Here is a 25391-nt window from a genome sequence, read left to right on the forward strand (position 1 = left end):
GCAAGCTCCAGCGATCCATTTATGGACTGGTGCAAGCATCTCGGAGTTGGAATATACACTTTGATAGTTCATCAAAGCATATGGTTTTATACAGACTTTTGGAGAAGCCTGTATTTACAAGAAAGTGAGTGGGAGCTCTATAGCATTTCTGATATTATATGTGGATGACATATTGTTGATTGGAAATGATATATAATTTCTGGATAGCATAAAAGGATACTTGAATAAGAATTTTTCAATAAAAAAACCTCGGTGAAGCTGCTTATGTATTGGGCATCAAGATCTATAGAGATAGGTCAAGACGCTTAATTGGAATTTCGCAAAGCACATACCTTGATAAAGTTTTGAAGAGGTTCAAAACGGATCAGTCAAAGAAAGGGTTCTTGCCTGTGTTACAAGGTGTGAAGTTGAGTCAGACTCAATGCCCAACCACTGTAGAAGATAGAGAGAAAATGAAAGTCATTCTCTATGCCTCAGCCATAGGTTATATCATGTATGCAATGCTGTGTACCAGACCTAATGTATGCCTTGCTATAAATTTAGCAGGGAGGTACCAAAGTAATCCACAAGTGGATCACTGGACAGCGGTCAAGAACATCCTGAAATACCTGAAAAGGACTAAGGATATGTTTCTCGTTTATGGAGGTGACAAAGAGCTTGTCGTAAATGGTTACGTCGATGCAAGCTTTGACACTGATCTGGATGACTCTAAGTCACAAACCGGATACGTATTTATATTGAATGGTGGAGCTGTCAGTTGGTGCAGTTCCAAGCAGAGCATCGTGGCGGGATCTACGTGTGAAGCGGAGTACGTAGGTGCTTCAGAAGCAGCAAATGAAGGAGTCTGGATGAAGGAGTTCATATCCGATCTAGGTGTAATACCTAGTGCATCGGGTCCCATGAAAATCTTTTGTGACAATACTGGAGCAATTGCCTTGGCGAAGGAATCCAGATTTCACAAGAGAACCAAACACATCAAGAGACGCTTCAATTCCATCCGCGATCAAGTCAAGGAGGGAGACAGAGATTTGCAAAATACATACGGATATGAATGTTGGAGACCCGTTGACTAAGCCTCTTCCATGAGCAAAACATGATCAGCACCAAAACTCCATGGGTGTTAGAATCATTACTATGTAATCTAGATTATTGACTCTAGTGCAAGTGGGAGACTGAAGGAAATATGCCCTAGAGGCAATAATAAAGTTGTTATTTATATTTCCTTATATCATGATAAATGTTTATTATTCATGCTAGAATTTTATTAACCGGAAACTCAGTACATGTGTGAATACATAGACAAAACAGAGTGTCCCTAGTATGCCTCTACTTGACTAGCTCGTTGATCAAAGATGGTTATGTTTCCGGACCATAGACATGTGTTGTCATTTGATGAACGGGATCACATCATTAGAGAATGATGTGATGGACAAGACCCATCCGTTAGCTTAGCATAATGATCGTTTAGTTTTATTGCTATTGCTTTCTTCATGACTTATACATATTCCTCTGACTATGAGATTATGCAACTCCCGAATACCGGAGGAACACCTTGTGTGCTATCAAACGTCACAACGTAACTGGGTGATTATAAAGATGCTCTACGGGTGTCTCTGAAGGTGTTTGTTGGGTTGGCATAGATCGAGATTAGGATTTGTCACTCCGAGTATGGGAGAGGTATCTCTGGGCCCTCTCGGTAATGCACATCACTATAAAGCCTTGCAAGCAATGTGACTAATGAGTTAGTTGCGGGATGATGCATTACGGAACGAGTAAAGAGACTTGCTGGTAATGAGATTGAACTAGGTATGAGGATACCGACGATCGAATCTCGGGCAAGTAACATACCGATGACAAAGGGAATGACGTATGTTGTCATGCGGTTTAACCGATAAAGATCTTCATAGAATATGTAGGAACCAATATGAGCATCCAGGTTCCGCTATTGGTTATTGACCGGAGATGTGTCTCGTTCATGTCTACATAGTTCTCGAACCCATAGGGTCCGCACGCTTAACGTTCGATGACGATTTGTATTATGAGTTATGTGTTTTGGTGACAGAAGTTTGTTCGGAGTCCCGGATGAGATCACGGACATAACGAGGAGTCTCGAAATGGTCGAGAGGTAAAGATTGATATATTGGAAGGTTATATACGAACACCGGAATGGTTCCGAAGAGGTTCGGGGATTTTTCGGAGTACCGGGAGGTTACCGGACCCCCCCCCCCCCCCCCCCGCGCGGGAAAGTTAATGGGCCTCATGGGCCATGGGAGAGAAGAGGGGACAGACAACAAGGGGGAGGCCCCCCCCCAAGGGGAGTCCGAATAGGAAGGGGAGGGGGCGCGGCCCCCCTTTCCCTCTTCCTCTCCTCTCCTTCCCCCTTTCCCCCTCCGTTGGAAGGAAGGGGGCCGAATAGGACTTGGAATCCTAGTCGGTTCCCACCCCCCCTTATGGCGCGCCCCTTAGCCGGCCTCCTACCTCTCCTCCTTTATATACGGGGGCAGGGGCACCCCATAGCACATCAATGGTTCTCTTAGCCGTGTGCGGTGCCCCCTCCACAGTTTACTCCTCCGGTCATAGCGTCGTAGTGCTTAGGCGAAGCCCTGCGCGGATCACATCACCAACACTGTCATCACGTCGTCGTGCTGACGGAACTCTCCCTAGACGCTCTGCTGGATCAAGAGTTCGAGGGACGTCATCGAGCTGAACGTGTGCTGAACTCGGAGGTGCCGTACGTTCGGTACTAAGATCGGTTGGATCGTGAAGACGTTCGACTACATCAACCGTGTTAACCTAACGCTTCCGCTTTCGGTCTACGAGGGTACGTGGACACACTCTCCCCTTCTCGTTGCTATGCATCTCCTAGATAGATCTTGCGTGAGCGTAGGAAATTTTTTAAATTGCATGCTACGTTCCCCAACAGGCAGGACAAGATCCTGTGCCCCCCCCTCCCGCCGCTGTCGAAGCAACCGGTGGAGGTAAGGGAACATCGGTGATGTTGGTGGCTGGGTCGCCTCTCTGTTCTCCTTTTGCTAGATGGAGCTATGGCGGCTAGGTTAGATGGGGACTACAGCAAGGAACACCTCTTTCACTAGAGCAACATACCAAATAACCAAATTTGTAAGAGTTTGACATTTGAGGAATCAACCATTTCTTATTGGAGTTCAGAGACCAAACTTAGACTTCCAACAATAGTTGAGAGATTAAGTATATGTACTTTTTCCTTGGGACAAAGGAAAAGGGGTGTACTCCCTTCATTTTTTTCACTTTGAATATTAGATTTGTCTTAAGTCAAGTAGTTTTAAACCCTTAGATCATCTACCACCGAACCCCATACCCACCCCAAATTCCTCGGCAGGCTGCCCGATCAGTTTTTGGACGAAAAATTGTCACCCAAGGGGCTTCTCATATTCGACCCAAACGCCTAGGCTGACCGGCACTCTCCATACCCAACCCATATTTGGGGCGGATATGGGGATGCCCAGACGCACTCGCCATGTCGGGCTGACCGCTAGGGCCCGTGCCAATTCGCCCATATCCGCCCCCTCCTTGCCTGATCAGCCCTCTTCTCTTCTCCGTTGGCCCTCGTCCACACACCCGCCACAGGAGTTTCGCCGCCATCGTTGCTTCGCCGTCATCCCCAACCCAGGGTTTGGTCACCGGAGACCACAACCTAAACTGTTGCCGACCAGGCGACAACCGGTCAAGGTTGTCGCCACCGGACGTTGGCTAGGAGACGAGACGGACCAGCGCCGGCACCGGCGAGAGGCAGGGAAACCCTAACCGAGGAGGCAGCACAAGATGGCTAACTATTACAGAATATGTCTTCACTCGTTTTAAGCGGGCTTCAAATCAAGGAAGAATGCTTTTGCGGTTGTGCATCCACATTGTCCAAATACCGTGGAAGCTCCACTAGGTATGACCCATTTTAATTCTTCCTGGATAAAGCATTTAGTTTGTTGAGACACTATGAATCATGCTACACCTGTCAACCAAAAATACATCCTGCGCTCGAGTAGTATGTTTCATAAACAGTGTATCCGTGTAAACATATACTGCTACGTAGTATTTTCAATCAGTCTTGATATCCCCAGACCCAAACACATGCATGCATGTTGCATGTTTGTGGGGTGAACACCTCTTTTTTTTTTTTGCCCCAACTCGAACCTTGTGATTTTGTGGGTGGAACATGCATGCACGAACCCAACTCCGGTATTCCAGTGGTCGCCGTGGACGCAAGGCGTGCCAAATCACGAGTCATGCATGCCGGGCTGCACAAAGCCGTGCGTGTTTTCTACTAGTAGCGGTACGTACGTTGACGCGGGCTAGAGCTACAGTCGTCAAGGCTCAAGAGGCCGGCCGACCGGGCAAGAGCAAACACGTTACGTTGCGTACGGCGCGCTACAGCGCACACGCCATGAAGACGGAGAGGGAGAGGGAGAGAGCCGGAGCCCGGAGACGAGATGCGGGCGCATTCAATTTCACGGAGGGCGTACTGGTAGACGTTGGTGCTGGAACTTTATGGTCGCCTGCCCCTCCTCCGTCCGGCCATCACGCCCTTTATCTCCATTTATTTTTAGTTATATCGATTCTTTATTCACTCGCATCGTCCCGTCTTCAATCAAACCTGCTTTCTGTGGACCAGCGGATATCCAGAGCCATCCGGCCGGGCGATTGATGCAACGAACCAACCCGACGTAGATTTTTACCAACACAACCCAACCCAAGCATATGCCAATACACGCAAGAGTACCCAGTCTCGTTATTTCTTGCCGTACCTCAGTACCTGCATGCATGATTCTTGGACGAGTACTGTAGTTGCATGTAACCTAACTAATAATACGGGGTCAACGCTTGTCTTGTGAGTCGTGAGAAGGACAGGACACGGCCGGGCACACAGGCATACAGTAGCGGCTAGCTGTAGAAGACTAGGACTAGGAGTACGTGATACAAATGTCAAATTAGGGAATTAAACTCCCGGCGGTGCTGCTATCTGCCACCAGCGAGCGGCCGGAGATGGTTATGGGGTTGACTCTGTGGAAGTTTGCTTCTATTCCAACTCCGACACATACATGGCAACCGGCGGCTAGCCAGCTATAGCTAGCTGCGGCAGAAATCACATATTTGATCTAAGGGCGAAATCAAATCACAAATTGACCTGCTTTCGAAAAAAATTCATTCTGCTGATCCTTCTGTGGCGCCCGACAGCTAGGCGCACACTACTATGCAGCGCCCTTTCCTTAGGCGTCGCACCTCCTGCCAGCGTGGCAGCCCTAGTCCAGTTGCGGCCCCACAGACAGCACTGCTGCGCCTAAGGCATGGGCGCCACACTGTGTAAAGTGCAGCGCCTATGGCTTGGGCGCTGCACATTGACTTAAGCCGCATCGGGCCAGCCCCTCCCAGGCAGTTCTTCCCCCTCCGAGGAAGTTGCTCTATAGAGCGGCGGCGGCGCCCCCTTCGGATCCCGCCCCCACACACACCCCCCTCTCAGATATGAAGTTTTGAGGCCCGGATTCGATCTCCAATCCCTCCTACTAGGTAAACTCCTCCGTTCCCTTTTTTTTCCTCCGTTAATTCATTGAATTTTTATGGATTTGCCCAAGATTAGGTGGAACCTTTGATTTGCTTGGTTTGGATCTTTGTTTGCCCAAGATTAGGTTGAACCTTTGATCCCCCCCCACCCCCACACACACACACTATATGATTCTTGTTAGTGAAACGTAGATTGTATCTTTTTTTAGATATATATGAGATGCCTAGTTTTGTAGATAATTATGAGATGTTGATTTTTTTAGATATATATTAGATGTTGAGTTTATCTGAAATATGAGATGTTGATTTACTTGAACACATATGACATACTAGATATATATGAGAATTTACAATAATTTGAGATGAACTCATATATGTTTATTTGAGATGAACTGATATATGTTTATTGTTTGAACTTTGTAAGGATGGTTTGGCTTCTCGACAATGCCATTGACACACAACACCGGGCCTGCATGATGCGCGAGAAGGGGCTGGTAATAATGAGTAATCTAAATATTTAGCAAATTTGCCTTTAGTTGAAATTGACATGCCCTAAGATTTGTCATTACTTGTTTTTTGCAGAAGCTTGAACCTCTGAAGATTCGGTATCACGGGGTCTCTGGTCCTGCCATGCCTTACGATGAGCGGTACACACCGTACATCAAGCAAGCAGGACTACTCCCGTGGATTCAGTTGGTCAGCCGGTCGACGCCGAATCTGAACGCTCCACTGGTGTCCACTCTTGCTGATCGGTGGAGGCCGGAGACGCACAGTTTTCATCTTCGGACTGGGAGATGACCGTGACGCTCGAGGATGTCTCGTTGATCACCGTTTTTGCTATCGACGGGATGCCTCTCTGTATGAGCACCGATTCTGATGGGTGGCACGAGCAGATGATTGCTCTTATCGGTAAGGCTCCTACCGAGGCTGAGGCTGATGTAGAGGAGGGAGAAGAGCCGAAGAAGAAGGAAAGGAAAGCAGCCGGAGCTGCTTTCACGTGGATTCAAGCAAACTTTGCGCATTGCCCTGCGGATGCCACTGATGATGTGATACAGACACATGCTCGTGTCTATATGTGGTACGTTGTCTCGAGGACTTTGTTTCCTGACTCCACGAGCAAGAACGCTCCATGGATGTGGCTGAAGGCGTTGACCGTCTTCGATAGCAAATGGAGCTGGGGTTCAGCGACTCTTGCATACTTGTACCGACACGTAGTTGGTTTGTTTTGTTATCAACTCATTTGTTCATTACCAATGCAACCTTGCTGTCAAGTTAACATTATTTTTCTTTCATATGCAGCTGGACGATGCGTGTTGCAGGATCACAGATAGGGTAGGCATTGGTGGTAATATGCTTCTACTTTCTGTATGGAGCTGGGAGCGTCTGCCTGTTGGATGCCTGAAGAGCGTCAGGTTTAATCCTTGGTATGAAGATGAAGATGACGACTTACGGCGCCCCACTTGGGCTTACAAGTGGGATGTGGTTTCCGAGATGACGAACGATGTCAATCTCATGTACAAAAAGTACATTGCCGAGTTGGACACGATTACGCCTGAGCAGGTAACGAGGTCATTACTTCCGTCATTTCTCATGCTTGCCTGAAAAAAAGTCACCAATTTTGCATTGTTGCCCTATTTCATAGGTGGAATGGCAGCCATATGGCGCCGATGACAGACTTGGGTACACCCCGGAGTTTTCCATCAACCCGATGTGCTTGCGGGATAGGGATCTCTGGCTTATGCGGTGCCCACTGATATGCAACTGGGCTGTTGAGTTTCATTTGCCACATTGCGTGTTTCGTCAGTTTGGTCTGTTCCAGCCTCACCCGCCGGAATGGGTGGATACGGACAAAGCACTTCATAGGTAAGAGAGCGTATTGACTAAGCATCATCAGTCCTTCTTGATTTTGCTAATGTTTGGTATTGTACCATGCAGGTTGGACAGGAGAAGGCAGCGGAAGATAAAGGACTGGGACAAGCATCATGCTTCGTATGTTACCCGCTTTCAGCTTTGCATGGAGCAAGCTCGTAGTAGTGCACGCGCCCAGCTTCGTGAGCATAACCCACTTGCTTTTGATAACTACATACGATGGCTTCTTGAAAATACTTGAGTTGAGATATGCCCGCCGGCATATAATGAGGATATTCTTGAAGAACCCGTGAACTTTGAGGATCTATCAAAGGGAAAGTACAACAGAGATGTCAGGGTAGGGCAAGGAGTCCCTGCTGTTCCGGTGATTAACTATGTGGTAAAGTGTTCCTTCTTTACTTTCCCGTTGGCCGTATTACACATGTCTGAATGGCTAAATTGTTCATTCCTTCTCATCCGCAGCGCACCGAGATCAAGAAAGCAGCTGATGAGAGCCAGTCTATTCTGGAGAACACACCGGTTGGAAAAGGCAATGATGATGGTTCACTACGAACTTGGCCTAGCTCCAAGAGAAATGCATTTGCCACCATCCACAACGGCTTCATCAGCGAGACTAAGATCCTTGAACAATGGTGTCTTGTGATCCCGCCCAAATACCTTCTTGAATGCTTGGGCCTCCTTCGGCGTGAACCCCTCCTCATCAACTTCTTCATCGGGACCATCGTCATCCGAGTCCGATGCATATGCACGGGAAAAAGGGATGGATTGGTCCATTGTCTCTTGCACATGATATTGGTCGAGATCACCCACATTGTTGTCATGGAGATCAACTTCGTTGTTATCCTCCTCGTACTCATCATTCTCCTCTTCAAAAGCTTCATTTTGGTTGTTTGGAGTCGGGCTCAATGTTGGCCAATCTTGTTGCATGAAATGAGGTTCACTCATTTGATCTTGGTTAATGGGTGGGGGAGTGCTAGCAACCAACGGGGAGGGGTTCCGGTTCAAGTCCAAATTCAAAGTAGACTCAACCTTCTTGGAGGCAAATAACTCAAGAGCCTTGTCTAGAGATTCGGCAACCTTCTCCTTGTATGCAACCCAACGTTGCTCGGAGTTCACACGCATTGTCTTCCAACGGATGTGCATTCCAAAACCAACATTATGCCTTCCCTCGAACTCAACAACGTTACTTGGGTCCATCCAATTCAAATCCTTCCTCACTTGGTCCAAGAGCTCCGCATAGCTAGGACTACTCTCAAACACCATGTCAAGCTCATCCGGGTCCGGCTCAACATTGCCTTTCAAAAAGGCCTCTTTATCCACATGATGAACATAAACACATGTTCTCCCCATCCCTACAATAATCAAAAACACACGTATATCAAGTAAGTACATAATAAAAATATTTGCACAAAATACATATGCCATAACATATAAATGAATTAATTCCCATAACCCCCACTTAACAATAACCACAACCCTAACCATAGCATAACCCTAACACCAACATCAAACACACATAACCCTAACCCTAGCATACTATGAAAGCCTAACCATACCAAATTAGCAAAGAAACATAACATGATTCAACACAAATTTGCAAATCCAAGCCAAAACTAGGGTTTCCCCAAAGTAGCAAGATTTGAGCAAATGTGACAATTCCTATGGATGAATACGAGGGGATCGGAGGAGATTACCTTAAGGGAGGGGTTGGCTTCGAAATCCACGGTCAAATACTCCGGATTTGCAAGATTTGAGAAGGATTTGAGAGGGGGGAGAGGGGAAGAGAGGAGGGGCGCAAGTCTAAGGGTTTGGGTGGGGTGGGGGTGTGTGGGGTGGGGTGGGAGGGAAGAGAGGGTGGGACCAGCCTAAGTGGAACACAGACTGTGCAGCGCCTAAGAGACGGGCGTTGCACATTACAAGTGTGGCGCCTAGGACTTAGGCGCTGCAGTGCTGTCTGTGGGGCCGCAACTGGACCAGAGCTACCACGCTGGCAGGAGGTGCGACGCCTAAGGGAAGGGCGCTGCATAGTAGTGTGCGGCGCCTAGCTGTCGGGCGCCACACAAAAGGGTCGGCGGAGTGAATTTTTTTCGAAAGCAGGTCAATTTGTGATTTGATTTCGCCCTCAGGTCAAATATGTGATTTCTGCCGCTAGCTGCCCGAGATACTTCCTCTCAAAACAGAAAAAGAGAAGGCTAGCCCAGATATAGTCGAGTTGTTTGACTCTTCCCCCAGCTCCAGCTAGCGAGTCGTCAAGTTGCTTCGCCTCTGCCAACGTCTTGAATGCAAAGGCGTCACGGCCGGCGCCGGTGGCTGCCGCCGAAACTCCCTTCAGATTAGCCGTTCGCGACAAGGGAACGCGCGCGTGCGTGGCCACCCGGCGCTGCCACACCGAGCCCATGTGTTCCAAAAACGACGCTATCTCGTCTCTGTTCAGCGTCCCTTGTGTTTGTTTTTCTCTTCTAAAATGGACATAAATGAAAGTATCTGCTGGAAGGAAGAAGGAACGTAGACCCCAAGTCCTCAACCACCATCGCCCCAACAAGACGATCGGGCTAGCGTCCAAGTTTGACCTATGGAAGCCTCGTGCGTACGGCCGGCCGGCACCGGGCGAGCACACATGCACTGCACCGTATAGAACCTAGCCGGCCTGGTGCCGCGGCCCGCAGGCAGGCACGATGGATGGATGGATGGATACACCACCGTTGTTGCCCCGGTGCAGTTGGACGTCCATTCTGGCCGTAACGAGGTCCGCCCCGGCGCAGCTCCAACCGCGCGCCCCAACTGCACGCACCCATGGTGACCATGATGCACCATCATCTCCGCGCCTGGTATCCCCGATGCGCAACCGCGCGACGGCTACGCTGACGGCGACGCGTGAAACGAGCGCTCCGTCCGTCGTAGGGAGCGTCCGAGGCCCGCACCGGACTGTGCTTCTCTTCTGTGGTTGTGGCCTCCTGTCTGTCTCCGCGCCAGTCTCCTGGCCACTTGACCACCATAACTACTACTACTCCAGTGCCCAGTACCCAGCCATATGATTTGACTGAATAGCCACACAGTGCCTTCGCCGGAAAGAGGAAACGAAATCCTTGGTGAAAGGATCCACGAACCACGATAGATAGCCTCTGTCAATCTGTACTCTGCAGCTAACAGTTACCGACGGGGAACGTAGCACCGAGGAGGCCCCGCGCGAACCATCTAGAGCGTCCAGTAGAGCTCACTGACTTGCATTCGAGCGTGCAACACATTGTACTGGTACGTACTACTGTATGTTCCCATCGAGAGAGAAGATATCAGCCATGTTCGTGAAATGGTTAGTCCAGGCGAGCAACCGGGTGAACGTCACGGGAGCCGCACGGGTCGCCGAGTAAATGCACGATAGCTAGCTAGTACAGTGGTACTACTACTACTAGTAGGATGCATGAACGATATTTCTGATGTCCACGGTGCAGACTTCAGGTTCAGGGCGAGAGACGTTCACACGAAGGATTTGATCGAGCAGCGACGAAAGAAGAAAGTTTCATGGTACCGGAGTATTATATCCACCGATTCAGGCTGTCTGCGGCCTGCGTGCCACTTGGAAAACGAACGGCATTCAAAGCTCAAACCCTCAACTGCAACCAGATACGTATACAGTCCTATCTTTTGACGGGAAACACATGTACGTACAGTTATTGTGGTACAACGACGGTAGTAACAGCAAAAGGGGCTCTGTCTTGGAGCCACGAAGGGTTTTCATCTCATGTGCATGAACCATGCATGGTCATGGGCCGAGCGAGTTGCTGGCACAGTGGCATCCAGCGAGGAAAACGGTGCCAGAATAGCAAAACGGGTCGAACTGGAAAGGAGTGCTAGTGGCACCACCATCCATCCATCCACAACACGTGACGATGATCCGTGCAGTACACTAGAAGAACAGTTGGTTCGTTCAGGTTGAGGTCTCCCTCATCCCCACAGCCGTCATGACGCGGGAGTCGCCATGCCCTACAACCGCATGACCACATGACTTTTGCGTCTCAGAAAGCTGCACACAACGATCGCAGTGCCCGACGGTTTCGTTTCTCCACTACGTAGAGTCGGCATTTGTCACGTGTAGGAAACTATTCATCGCCAGGGGAGAAGATGAGACGAGATGAGATCACGTTCAAACTTAGCACACAACCGTGGTACACTTCTTTTAGAGTAGAACCCGTATGTCCACTACCTATGCTGCATGCATGATGGCGGGAAGCCTGCCAGCTTATTCAACTGATGCATGAATGAAACCCTATGGAAGGAAAAGCAAATGTAACTAACATGCACGGATCGAGCACCACGACACGACACGACACGGAACTCAGAAGATGGAAGGGAAGGAGCAACCAACGAACGATCTAGCAGGTGGGCACGCACTTCTTGCACCTGACGACGCACCGGCTGGAGGGGACGTGGTCGAGGCCGGCGCCGGCGTGCGACGTCTTGTAGCACCGCTTGCCGCACAGCACCTTCTTCCTCCGGCACATGTCGGCGGGGATGCAGTTCACGGAAGACTTCTTCAGCCGCTTCTTCGCCCCCGCCGGATGGCCGTGCCCCTTCCTCGCCGAGGCGTCCACCTCCGCGGCCGCGGCGGAGTGCCAGCCGTCCGCTCCCGCGCGGCCCGCCGACGTGAGGAAGCTGCCGGCCTTGGCTATGAGCGCGCCGAGCTCGCCGCCCAGGGTGGTGCCCTCGCGGGCGGCGAGCGAGAGCCTGCTCCCCGTGGCGGCGGCGAGCAGAAGCACGACCAGGAAGCAGGACGCCTTCATGCTGGCCGCCGTGTCGATCGACCAGCTCGGCCGAACACCGTCACCCTGTGATGTGATGTTACAGTACCACTTGCCACTAGTTACCGGTGCAGGTGAGGTCATGGTAACACTGTTCTCTTATATAGGCGATCAAGTCATCATCAGCAAGGATGCATGGCATGGAAGTGACTTTGGCATGGAAATGGGAGCCATCTGCATGGGCTACCTAACTGCGGTGAACATCAAATGCGTGTCAACATGGCGATGAACGTACGGGGTGGGGCGCGATGCGTGACACTGCGTGTGAGGAGCCGTGGACGAAACAGCCATGGGGGTGCCATGATTTGTGGGTTTCAGATGGCATCCTTCCTTGCAAAATTTCGGGGATGGATGCCTGATGGTGCTTCAGTCGGGCACGATAATGGTCAGGTCACTTGCATGAGCAGTAGCTCTCCTTCCACAGCACCATAAGACAGGTGTACTGACAGTGGCTTCTCAGGACGCCGCTGTGATTGTGTCTGCGTAGTTTGATTGCAAGGACTTGTTTCTATCCCGAGCCAGGTGTCTGGTGTTATGGTCTCTTAAGCTCGAGGGAAACTAAACTATGAAGATGATAAAATAAAATATTTGATTGATTGATTGATTGACTGATTTAAAAGATCACAACATTGTCATTTATTAGGACGACATTGAACTGTATCCCATGACCCCGGTGTCGAAGGGCTTTCAGCCATGCTTGGTGTCGAAGAGTTCCTTCTTCACTGTAGCAAGTCAAGCACACGTACGAGCACTGGGGGAAGAAGTATAATTGCAATTTAATAAATATATAGAAAGTTGGTACGTACATGATAAAGAGTCCAACTCTAGAAGGAAACTCTTCCTCAGGGAGGGAAAACTTTGCAAATGAAAACGATGGAATTAAAACCAAATTTGCGGTGACCACTGAAAATGATGTGTGCGCTATGCTCTATGCTACATGTACGGCGTAATACTCATATTCGCAACACTTCAGTCTATATGATTCTCCGAATTGATTACTGCTACTAGTACCAACTGAAGTTCAAATTCATATATACCAATTTCGAGGAAAATTTCTGGATGTGAATTCACAGCGTTTCTCGGTCAGCATTCAAGGGCGATCCTTCTCCAACAAGAAGCATAACAAACTAGGGAGGAAATGAAGTCATCGTCAGGCAGATAGCAGTTGCAATGACTTATCACTTTGTTCACGTCATTGGTCAAAACAGCGACGATAACAGCTACTGGCACTGGAATGCCAACCATTCCACAACCATAATAACACAGCTCGCGAGCAAGTTGCAGCCGGAAACTTACAAGCGAAGGATACCCTTCAGGCCAGTGCAGCTAGATCCTTGTCCGTCCATCATTCGATTATTAGTTGGAAAGCGCCTCCCACACGCCGTCCAGATGGGCTTCCTGGGTCTGGGACCAGTTGGCGGGGCGGTCCCTCCTTGGAGCCGGCTGCTCCCCCCTTGAGGATGAGCACTGGTCGGCCCTCCTGCGGCTGCTTCCGGTGTACAGAGCTCTCACCAAGGTGGAGGCCGGGGATGGGCGTGCGACCTCCTTCTGGCATGACCGCTGGCTTCCCTGTGGGATGCTCCGGACGACCTTTCCTGCCTTGTTCACGCATGCCACCTGCTCCGAGGTCACGGTCTGGGAGGCGCGCCGCCGCGGGGTGCGCGCGCTGCTGGTGCCCCGGCTCACCCCGCGGGCGGCCCAGGAACTTGATGCGGTTCAGCTGCTGGTTGCAGTGTGCCCTCCCCTGGGCGAGCCCGAGGCCCGGTCTGTCGCGCTCTGTGCGGGGCCTGGCGGTGGGTTCTCTTCACGGGGCGCCTACGCCCTCTACCACTACGGCGGTGTGGGCGCGCCTGCGGCTTCCTTCCTTTGGTCTTCCCGTGCCCCATCGCGAGTCAAGTTCTTCGGGTGGCTGCTCACTCAGTCTCGTGTGCATACACGGGACGTGCTGCTGCGCAAGACCATCCTCACTGCGGCGGAGGCCGGGTGCCCCTGCTGCGAGGCGGAGCTTGAGACGGCCGACCACCTCATCTTCGGGTGCCCGTTCGCGGTGCAGTTTTGGCGTAGGATCGGGCTGCCCCCTGCTGTAGGTTCGGTTCGTGCGCTTCATCGCTTCGACGCGTCCCCGGCCGTCGGCGCCAACTCTCCTGCGGGCTTCGTCCTTCTCTGCTGCTGGCGGCTATGGAAGCATCGAAACGCCATTGTTTTCCAGGATGACACGATGTCCCTTGCTGCTACACTCAAAGCCTGTCGGGATGATGCAGTGCTTTAGCGTGGCCAGATGAAGACCGGCGATCAGTCCCACATCAACGTTTGGTTGTCTGTTCTTAGATGAGCCTGTGAGGCTTGCGGATCCTGAGAGTTGCACTCAGCTCTCGCCCCTCTTGTAACGACTGAATTCTCTGGTGGCTTTTGCCCCATTTACGCAATATATACAGGTGGTGGAAGGGCTCCCCTTCCCCGGGATCCGATTACGTCGAAGTCGAACTAAAGTTTGGGCTTGAAACAGAGGCACCCAAATCGAAAGGGAAGTCTACTGGCTCTAATTAAACGGGCATTTTGTCAGAGAGGTACACGTGGGTCATTTATGCATTATTAACAGCAACCGGCCTAAGCATCGTGTAAACCGTCAGTTGGCAAGGCATTGGGCATTTGGTTAGAGGTCACATATCTCCCAGCAGACACAGAACAACCACCACCGTACCAGAGCTGATTAGTAGTACTTAGTCAATGCATAATGATGTAGATACAGGAGTGCTCCTGTACAAGTGACAAGACCACTGACGAGAAAAGCCAAACAGCATGTTATGGAGGCAAATATGATGGCCTACTTTCCAGTCCAGATATGCACATAATTAAAGAAAAGGAGAAAGGAGATAAACCCAATACTAAGAACATGAAAGGCAGAACCTTATACGGAACGACACATTCGTTGCTCATAAAAGACAGGAAGCAAAGATAATCGTTTTGGATTTGGACAGGTCTTCGTAATTGGTGAACTTCTTTTTAAGGCCCAAGAAATTGACAAGGTCGGCTCCCAAATCCAGAAATCTCCAATATTTGGTGCATTAACATTATTAGTGTTAGGGCAACTTGATTACAGCATGAGTGTCTAGATAAACTTAGTAACCGAACCAACTGAGGAAACTGGAATCGAACAGTGAAAACAGGTACAGTGCTGAAGACAATCTTGATAAAGGTACAGTGCTGAACAAGCATGAATTGTCAAGGCTTGTAAAATAACACCATTGTCTGCACTGTCATGTCAAGACATACAAGCCTATGTTTCTCCCAGTTTGAAAATATTGGTGGCAAGACTTCATTGTTCATTGACCTAGCAAAATGGCAGTGTCCATAGCTTTCTCCTGGTAACAATATTCCATGACACTTCAGAAAAACAGACCACCTCAGGTAAGGCTTCACATAGTATGTCCAACATCAACCTAGTAAAAAGTTACTATCATTAAAATAAAACACACGTTCTTCCTTGCAAAAGACAAAACAGTCGGTCAACGAATGTCCACATACTTATTTTAGAATAGCACAACACAAATGCAACATATTTTGAAAACATAAATTATTTCAGCAAGAATCTGGCTAAGAAACCATTGGTCAACCAATGTCCAGAAACTACATTCAAACCAAGAATGACGTATCGAGTCTCAAGACCTTTATCTCAAGCCAACTTCAAAAATCAAAAATGAACTACAAATCTTACTTTCTTGAGTGCACAGAAAAACAATGTCCAACAGTAATGCTCCTCAAAAGGAGTTTGGTGGGCTAAAAATTCCCCTGTGTAAAGGGTGTTAATATGGCAGACTACTACATTTCCTTGTGCAGTTTTTAACCCCCCTAGAAATGATTCTTCAAAACATACATGTCATGAATCCATGCAATAACTACTGTTTCTAGTAAGTCATGGCTGTCAACCTGTCATGCACAATGCAATAATTTTAACTCTGAACTAGTGTACTACGTCTAAACTCTAAAGTGATAAACATTAAATAATATCCATGTCAAACCCAATACAGAATACTTAACGCATGGCAGGGGTAAGGTAATTGAAGTAACTAGCCAGTCTTAAACTATGAATATTAGGCATAAGCATAATAAACTGATGCATCCGAAGACGGTCAATCTAGAATAGAGACCGGGAGGGGAAGCAAAAGATGCAAGAGAGCCTTTTTCCATGGTTAGACTCAACCTAACACTTTACCTGAAGCCACATGATGCATGGCCAAGAGTATACTTCTGTCACATTAGACATAGACCATGAAAGACATCACAAGATGATGAGAAACACACTATTTTTTAGTAGTCAAGCTCACATTAGACGAAGATCATGAAAGACAGCACAAGGTGATGAAAAACACACTGTTTTGGTAGTCAAGCTCCAGTGCAAATAAATGCATTTTCGAGACTTCCAAAACTAGATCATAATATCTAATCAATGCAAGCAAAATTGAACAGGAAAGTGCCTACCCACTGAAAGGCCATGGCTGTGTTTGATCATCTAGTTATCCATCAATCACTGTGACGTGTTCTCTCTTTTTGCTGAAAAAACATTATTCATTTTGCGGGTCTGAAAACGACAACAGTTTGAAAAATAGCATGAAAGCGGGGCCAGAATTACTACACGTACTGAAGAAACAAGACATGCCATGTTCATATGGCTATCTTGCTAAACTTTTCTCGAGCACACCACAAAGCGTGTGTCATGTTCCATTACAAGAAGAATGCCGAGAAGGGGCAAAGTACAATTACAATTAAACCAGAAAAAAAAAAGACAATGCAAACACAAAGAGAAGAAAGGATGAAAAAGCATTGAAAATAAGTTAATAAGCTAAACTACCAAAAAGAAGACACAGAACGGCTGAGAAATTCACTCTCTGGCTATCTTGCTTAATTGCCAACATATACAACTGCTTCAACCCCATAAGTGAAAATATTCCAAAAGTAACTCAAAAGGGATACGGCTTAAAGAAGGGATAATGAAGTCTCAGCAGAAGGCTAAAAGCTGCATTTCTTAGAACTGCAACATTTAACCAGAACTCACAAATAGAAGTATGTATCTCTATGGGTGAAGGTTTTCTTTTTCCTTTCCAATCGTCTCAATTTGTTCTGTCCACAGTAATTTCTTACTTCCTCCGTCTGGGTTTATTGGGGCCCATCATACTTTGTGTCGAATTTTGACCATAGATTTGATTAGCAAAATATAGTTGTATGCCATAAAGAACTTATTGTTGGATTTGTATTCTAAAGATGTTTCCAACGATACTGTTTTTGTGGTATATAACTTGTACTTTGCTAGTTAAATATAAGGTCAAAGTTTGACCCAAAATACAAAGGGAACTAATAAGATGTAGTATTAGTGTTATACCCACTAAGAAGAGGCACAGTTTGCAAATAATGACAATGTGCTAATATTTTCACTTAGAGCTGTACTATAAACACAAAAATATGGGCAAGCATTTTATTGCTTAGAGATTACAAATATTAAGGATAAGTTACAAGTAAGGCTGTAAAGGAGGGCAAAAGGCAACTAATGCACCTCACTCAATCTCAATTTGTTGGGGTCCATCATTTTGAGCTCCCTCATTTGATTCCTCAGCACTATTCTCTTCAGCTATTCCAGAAGCCTCTACCGTTCGAGTTACCCACTCCTTGAGAGGATCCTCATTCAGGTCAAGCCTCAAGAGACCAGCAAACACGCCACCCATGAATGCAACTGGCTCCTACATACAAGGCAGGCAAAACATAAACACGTGCTATTGCTTCAAGAACGACATATTGTAAAATCCAGAGATTATTGTCAATGTGATGACTCCCCAAAACCTCTACTAGTCATCCAAAATTTTCTGCATTTTGTTTGCTTTTCCTCCTAAACTTCTACGCCCAAATTTGATGGAGCTGGGAAATTTTATGACAGCAAGCAAGAACTTTATCAATCAATCAAACATTTACTACACAAAGAGAATCACATACACACACATATAAATGGAAGTTATTACTTTTTATCCCCTTCTCTATACTGATGAGAAGATAATAACAACTGCAGTTAAGAGTGAACCCTATGCACCATTCTTTTGAGCTCCCTCACTCAATGAACATCGAAGTAGCCAATTATTTTTGGATAACAGAAGTAACCAATTACGATAGACTACCCCTTTTCTATACGCACGCCAAGAAAGGACTCTTCGAAGACTAGAAATTTCTATAAATCTGCAACTACACAGGAGATTACCTAAGCATAACTGATGGATCTAAATCTCACATCAAGGAACCGTATGCTCAACTGTACATAAACGTCAACCCGAGGAACCAACTCCACTACCCCAATACCAATACCAGACCAGCTTCACACAGAATTTACCTTCAAGGCCTCCCGGAGGATGCGTTCGTCCTCGAAAGGATTGAAGCATGCTCGCACGACGCCCACCGCTCCCCTCCCCCTCCGCTGCCGCCGAACAGCCGCACAGGGAGAGCTCCTCCCGGAAGCCGGGCCGGGAAACCTCTGCGGAAACTAGAAAAAAAAAAACACATCAGCACGGCGCGGCTCAGCTCTGCCTTGAACAATCGAGGGTTTCTGTGCCAGGCGCTGGAAATTACGGCGGCGCGAGTTCGCGGGGCGGGGGGCTGGAGCGCGGAAGCACCGGATGGGTAGCAGGTGGCCATGGATAGCGCGCCTCGAGGGCTCGGTGAGCGGCGAAATGCGAGCTGCCTTGTTGCCTCGGGGTCGGAGGCGGAGGGGATCTTTTCTGGAGCCGCGGGCGAACGCAGAGGTGCAGCGCGAATGCTATGTCTCGCTTAGAGCGACACTAGCAGCGCGCAGGCGTATGAGCCGGCCGGCCCAACAACATAGTATTACTCGCTCGTTCGTTGGTCGATCTCTTTGCTGACGTGTTCATTCGGGATTTTTGCCTTTTTGTTTTCTTATTTCTTCTCTGTCTTTTAGTTGCTACACTTTTGATTTTTTAGTTTTTCTTTCGAATTTCTTTAGTTTCTGTTTGTTTCTTTCATGGTTTTCATTGGATTGTTTTTTTTCTCACATTTCTTTTTTCTTCTTTGTTTTTTGGTTTTCTTTTATTTTTCTCTATCAGTTTTCACTATTTTTCATTCTTTTGCACTTGTTTCTTCGGCTTTTTTGTTTTATCTTTTCTTTGGTTTCGTTTGTTTCTTATTTGGGGTTTATTGGTTTTTTCATGTTTCTTTGTTTCTTTTTTGGGTTTTCATTGGTTTTTTTTGTTTCTTTGTTTCTTCTGGTTTTCACTTTACATTTTTTCGTATACGTCAAGAATATTTTTCTATTACATGTTCAATATTTTTTTAATATATATTACATATTATTTAATATTTAAAGTACAAGATTAACATTTTTTAATGCGTAGTCAATATATTTTCATAAACATTTATTATATATCAAATGCTTGGTTAACATTTTTAAATGCAAGATTAACATATTTTTCAATACATGGTCAATATTTTTCTATACACACTTAATATTTTAAAAAATGATTAATTAACAGTTTTCAAATACTTGTTTATCAATTTTTTCAAATGCTTGATTACCATTTTTTAAACACATGATCAAATTTTGTTATAGACATTGTATTTTTTGTATACATGAGAAACATCTTCACTATACGCATTTAACATTTTTTAAATGCTTGCTCAACATTTTTTTCAAATGTTTTATGTAAAGTGTTTTCTCTAATATATTCATTTAGAATATTTCAAAGTATAAACAAAAGTAGAAAAAAACATTAAAAACGTGAAAAAAATCCCGAGATTGTGGCCTCCTGTGCGCCTAGGTCAGCCCATCTCGCGCCTCCCTTCAGGCAAGGCTTCCCCCTGTCTCACGTGAAGCAAAGGAGAGCAACTAGTTAAAGAGCGCTCCTTCGGGAGCCTCCCCAACGATCACATGGGGTGGGCTGAGAGCGCGCCACTTGGCGTGCTCTTAGCCGTCGCCACGTGTCGCGCTCTGGGCGTTTCCTTCGATTTTTTTTTTAAAATCGCATGCGTTTTCGGCCTTTTGGGGGGGGGGCGATTTTTTGTTTTCCACCCGTCTTTCTTAGCTTCTCGACAATTTTTTTTGGGAAAAAACTTTTTGAGCAGAAAAACATGTTTTTTTCGTGAGAGGCATGGTTTTGCTTCCGCGAGAGGCACGGTTTTGCTTCCATGAGAGGCATGGCCGTGCCTCTCGGGAACGAAAAAATGTATTTTTTCTTTTTTTTCTTCCGTGAGGCATGGTTTCGAAAACGGAAACAAAACATGTTTTCTTTTTTTTCCATGAGAGGCACGGTTTGCTTCTACGAGAGTTGTGCCTCTCGAGAGGCGTGGTTTTGCTTCCATGAGAGGCACGGCCGTGCCTCTCGAAAACGAAAAAAACGTGTTTTTTTCTTCTTCCGTGAGAGGCACGGTTTTGCTTCCGCGAGAGGCATGACCATGCCTCTCGGAAACGGCTTCCGGAAAGGAAAAAAAGTGATCCCGGTTCATTTATTTCGTCTGGTTTTTTCATGATTTTTTTTTTGGCAAAACCTACCAACATGTGATCTAGTTTTGAAGATCTCGACCCGAGGAATCCAACGGTGAAAAGGGTTTAAGATTTGGACGCACAGTTTAAGAGATAAAACGTTTGAATAAACGGATCTACGAAAAAAGGGAAAACTCACAGGTTGCGACAAGTGTCGCACATGCAGCGTGCCACTTGTCATAACCTGGGGAGGGGAAGTGATCTTTGGAAGGAGTACTGCTCAATTGGTGATTTCGGAAGCAAAGACATAGAGGCGTCCAGGGTGGAGGTTGTAGCTGTTTCCCCTAGGGCCCGGACCATGTGGAGAGTTATTACATATGGGCCGCGTGTGTGGGCCTTATGAAGAAGGGTCGTGCTGTACGACAAGCTGCCGTGCCTGCATCTTGGCCCAGTCTATCTAGACAGGCATCGAACTGTGAACCACCTATCTGCTTAGTCCCCTCAAAGGAAAAAATTGTCTTGTCTAAAAAAAAAGGAAAAAATTGTCTAGTTAGTCATCAATTGTTCCTTCTAAAAAAGTCAACAATTGTTCTATTCTCAAGAAATAGAAAAACTCAGAAGTTGTTCTAATATTTCCTTGTATAATCTGATGCACTGTGTTTAACTTGATTATAAAATTTGGTCATTTACTCAAAAAATAGTCTAGAGTTCTAAATTTGCAAAGTGATAGGTTATACTTTCCGTGTTTTAAAGTATTTGGAATTCTAGATTTGTCCTGAGTCAAAATTGTTTAAGTTGGCCAACTTTTATAGAAAAGTATGCTAAGGTAAAAAATACCAAATACATGTGGTACGAGAATATATTTTATAAAGAATCTCATTAGACTAATTTGATTTTCTGGGTGTTAATATATTTTTCTCTAGACCTAGTCAAACTTAAACAAGTTTGACTTAAGACAATTACTCATAGCCTTTGAAACAGAGGGAGTACTAGACAATTGGATCTTTGTACTAAGATTTTACATGTCCCTGGATTACTCATAGCCTTTTGAACACTAAAAGGCGCTCAAGGCACCAAATTCATTTAGCTCAAATATAGTTTACAACATGAAGTACAAAACCCTAGACGTTTGCAGAGAAAGCAAGGGGACTACAGGGCATGCCCTATCTCTAAAAGCAGGTTTGCATAATTATTGAACATGATGAGCAACATTGTGAGCTTTGTCATTTGTTTCTCTAGAGATGTGATACACCCGAGGATGAAGGTCTTTAGTGTTTTTGAAGTAATCTGCTAGAGACTTCCTAATGGGTCGATGAATTATGTCTCGAACCACATCCCTCACTGTTGTAAACTTAGCAAGAGTCAGGTTATCAATAAGAAAAGTGGGCTGATTGACCTGAAGGAGTTGAGCTGCATTCGCCACAAGGAGGAACACTGTTGCTTCTGCTTGTAGAGGAGAGCAAGTATCTAGGGCAGAGGAATGAATCTGGATAACAGCAGGCTAGCCGTTCATGCCTGGCTCCGAACGAGGGAACAGCCTCGCAACGGGAAACCCTTTCAGCGGCCGCACCTTGGTCCTCAGATACGTTCGAGACCGCGGTTCCCCCATGTCGTGGACGCTGCAATAAAACCAAACCTTCTTCCGGTAGCACGGGTCGGCGTAGCCGCGGGCGGCATGAGCGTCCACGAAGAAGATACGGTCCCCCGCGACATACTCCTTGCACTGGTCCGGGACGCGTACAGCTCGGGAGCACCATTGCCCGACGAACAGCACCCGGTCTTCCCCGACGCCGCTCACCTCCGTCCACCGTGATCCCGCCAGGTCCGCCGCGAACACCGTGAACTCGGTCGCCTTCTCCAAGCCCGCGCCTACGAAGTGGAAGTGCCCTCCACCGTCGCCCAAGAATGGGAACGGATTTATGTTAGGATCCTCTCTGCGGATCAGCAGCAGCGTGCCGTCAGATTCCAGGAGGTATTGCAGCGGCGACTTGGTGTAGCCGACCTCCATAAGTCTGTCGACCCGGGTCACGGTCGGCTCGCCGGTGTCCCTGTCCTCGCCGACGGAGACGGAGAGGAGTCGGCCTTTGTCCTGGTGGAGGACGTAGAGCTTGCCTTGATAGAAGATCATGTCTTGAACTCGCCTCAGCTGGTCGTGGGCGATCACCACCACGCCGCTCCTGGCCGGTACAAGGCCAGCTTGTGAATCCCTTCCTCACCGACGACCGCGACGATAAGGTTGGGCGAGCACACGACCAGCTTCCTGATGGACGGCTCCGACAAGGGCGGTCCTGCGGACAGCCGAGGGAGCACCATGGTGGTGGCCACGGAGAAAGGGCTCACCAGCGTGTAGGCGCCGTCGATGCGTTCAAAGGCGAGCCACTCGCCGCAGGAGCTCTGGGCATGCGGTACCTGGCGATGGAAGTCAAGACGGAGCGGCAGCGGCCGGAAAGCCGAGTCGGGCAAGCTGTAAAAGGTCTGGTCCGGTAAGGCGAGCCAGGGGAACTGCGGCGGAGGGCTGTTCCGCCGTGCGCAGGAGCGCCACTGCCGGCAGACGGCGCCGAAGCAAACGCGGTCATCGTGGCGCCGGAGGCGCCGGAGGATCGAGTCGCCAAGGTCCTCCGGGAGCTCAGACCAAGACATTGGTAATTGGTTTAGCCGCTTGCTCTGAGGCTGGCATCTACTTATTCCCCGCACGGTATGTCGTTATCACAAAATCCACACCACACCGTGCTGGGCTCCAACACGAAGTGCGATTACTAACCGGCTTGGAATCGGACTCTGACTCCCCTCTCTCTTCTTTATTTGAATTTATTTCCGTTTTCCCTAATATGTACTGCATGAAACATGTTCTTGCATGCAGGCGCTAATTAGTTAGCGCAGATGCAGAGCGCAGCTCAGTAATCCTGGGCGGGCACGGGCAGCTCACGCCTGGCCGCTGCCGCCGGCTCCTCGGGTTGCTCGGTCATGACAAACTCGTACAGCGCGCCGGCCAGCCCGGCGCCGATCAGCGGGCCGACCCAGTAGACCCAGTGGTGGCGCCAGGTCCAGCCGACGAGCGCCGGGCCGAACGCCCGCGCCGGGTTCATGGCGGCGCCGTCGAACGGGCCGCCGGCGAGGATGTTGGCGCCCAGGACGAAGCCGATGGCGATGGGCGCGATGGTGCCGACGTTGCCGCCGCGGTTCCGGTCAACGGCGGTGGCGTACACGGTGTACATGAGCCCGAACGTCATGACGACCTCGAGCAGCAGGGCGTGCCGCTCGTGGATGCCGTGGCCGAGCGTGAACCCCATGGGGCGCTGCAGGACAAGACACATGGAAATGAGACGTGGCGGACATGATGACGTGTATATATATGTATGTACGTGCAGATAACTCTCGCCGACAGGAAATACGCAACCGCTTGTTTGAATTTGTTGGTAGGCTCAAGAACATCCAAAATTTAGCCGAGCAACGGTGCCATGCTTAGTAAATGCTTCTAGCTCTGCGATCTCAATACCTGATGGCTCTGAAACTGGCCCAATTTGTGCAACGGTAACAAATAGGCGCTGAGCTAGGTGAACTTGAGCTCGAAATAGCTTAATCTAAGGCAACGCAGTGTAGAGAAAAAAAGGCAACGCAGTGTAGAAAAAAAAAGCGCTTGTTGAGAAGAGAACAGCTTAGTTACCACGCCGCCGGAGATGATCCTGAGGAGAGCGGCGGCGAGCACGGCGCCGAGAAGCTGCGCCGCCCAGTAGAGCACGGCGCGCGCAAAGGAGATGCGCCTGCCGACGAGCACGCCGAACGTGACGGCCGGGTTGACGTGCCCGCCCGAGGCGCCGCTCGCCAGCGCCACCGCCGCGGCCAGAGCGAGCGCGTGCGCCACCGCCACCACGAGCAGGCCACCCAGCGTCCCCGTGTCCTTGTACATCTTCCCTGCCACACAAACAGAACCAAATTCATCAGACACATCACCGAGAAATATCCGTGGACGATAGTATGCATGACAACAATCAAGCTGTGTGTTAGCAGGTTCACGTACAGAGGCCGTAGACGGAGCCTTCGGCGGCGAAGACGAACACGGCGGTGGCTATGAACTCCGACAGCACGGCGCGGGAAGCTGCCGGCAGCAGGGTCTCCAGCCCCGCAGCGTTGTCGGCACCGCGGCTAGGGAAACGAGTTGGCAGCATGATCCCCGAGTTCGCGACGAACTGCACTCTTCCGCAAGCTAGTGAAGTGCGGCTGGAGTTGGGGGTTGCTCTTTGCAGCGCTAGGCAGTAGGCGGCGACGCTGGAGGTGGAGGGGACAGGTGGTCAGTGGGAGGGGACGCGTGTGGCCGTGTCGGAGCAGTCTGGAGATATATACGAGTTACAAGGTTTTAAAAAAGGTTCGTGGGCAATAATGTTAAACATACAATAATGTCAAACATACAAAGAGTTACACGCAATTACACATTGACTAGAATTTTCTTCATCTACAAACCAATCATAAACTTGCCCTCCTCTTAATTTTTAGGGGGTGGGCCACCTCTCCACCTATTGACCAATCAAATTAACCCTTTTTATAAAACCTTGTAACTCGTTTGTACGTGTAGCATTACTCGTTCTTGGGAAGAGGAGCCCCCTCCTATGAAGACGCATGCAGTGTTTTTTTTCCTCTTTCCAGTAAGCAACGATCAGTTTCCTTCGGAGTAGTCTAACGTTGGTGTTGAGCTAGAGGTTGGGGCCCTCTTTTTTTATTGCCAAACA

The 25391-nt window shown here is 48.3% G+C and overlaps 4 protein-coding genes across 7 annotated transcripts; all 4 read right to left on the reverse strand.

The window, feature by feature from the left end:
* Nucleotides 1–11523: 11523 nt before the first annotated feature.
* Nucleotides 11524–12505, reverse strand: LOC109776566 (uncharacterized). The gene has a single exon (XM_020335233.4). The coding sequence runs from the start codon at nt 12279–12281 to the stop codon at nt 11772–11774; it is 510 nt and encodes a 169-aa protein (XP_020190822.2). The 5' UTR covers nt 12282–12505; the 3' UTR covers nt 11524–11771.
* A 2729-nt stretch (nt 12506–15234) lies between these two features.
* LOC109776531 (UPF0426 protein At1g28150, chloroplastic) lies at nt 15235–19029 on the reverse strand. Of its 4 annotated transcripts, none has more exons than XM_020335184.4 (4): nt 18804–19029; nt 18568–18717; nt 17746–17929; nt 15235–15559 (listed from the first exon to the last, which is right to left on the reverse strand). In XM_020335184.4, the coding sequence occupies exons 1-3, from the start codon at nt 18867–18869 to the stop codon at nt 17747–17749; spliced, it is 399 nt and encodes a 132-aa protein (XP_020190773.1). In that variant the 5' UTR covers nt 18870–19029; the 3' UTR covers nt 15235–15559; nt 17746. The 4 variants fall into 4 exon arrangements, with proteins under 4 accessions (XP_020190773.1, XP_073364941.1, XP_020190779.1 ...); XM_073508840.1 differs by having other exon boundaries at nt 15235–15581; XM_020335190.4 differs by having other exon boundaries at nt 15235–15611.
* Nucleotides 19030–22827: 3798 nt separating this feature from the next.
* On the reverse strand, nt 22828–23307 carry LOC141041140 (uncharacterized). Its single transcript, XM_073507250.1, has one exon. It carries the CDS (start codon nt 23305–23307, stop codon nt 22828–22830), a length of 480 nt encoding a protein of 159 aa, XP_073363351.1.
* A 113-nt stretch (nt 23308–23420) lies between these two features.
* On the reverse strand, nt 23421–24975 carry LOC109776557 (probable aquaporin TIP3-2). Its single transcript, XM_020335208.2, has 3 exons — nt 24686–24975; nt 24332–24579; nt 23421–23963 (listed from the first exon to the last, which is right to left on the reverse strand). Exons 1-3 carry the CDS (start codon nt 24831–24833, stop codon nt 23562–23564), a joined length of 798 nt encoding a protein of 265 aa, XP_020190797.1. The 5' UTR covers nt 24834–24975; the 3' UTR covers nt 23421–23561.
* Between the last annotated feature and the right edge of the window lie 416 nt (nt 24976–25391).

The sequence above is a fragment of the Aegilops tauschii genome, chromosome 2 (assembly GCF_002575655.3).
Source record: "Aegilops tauschii subsp. strangulata cultivar AL8/78 chromosome 2, Aet v6.0, whole genome shotgun sequence".
NCBI lineage: Eukaryota > Viridiplantae > Streptophyta > Magnoliopsida > Poales > Poaceae > Aegilops > Aegilops tauschii.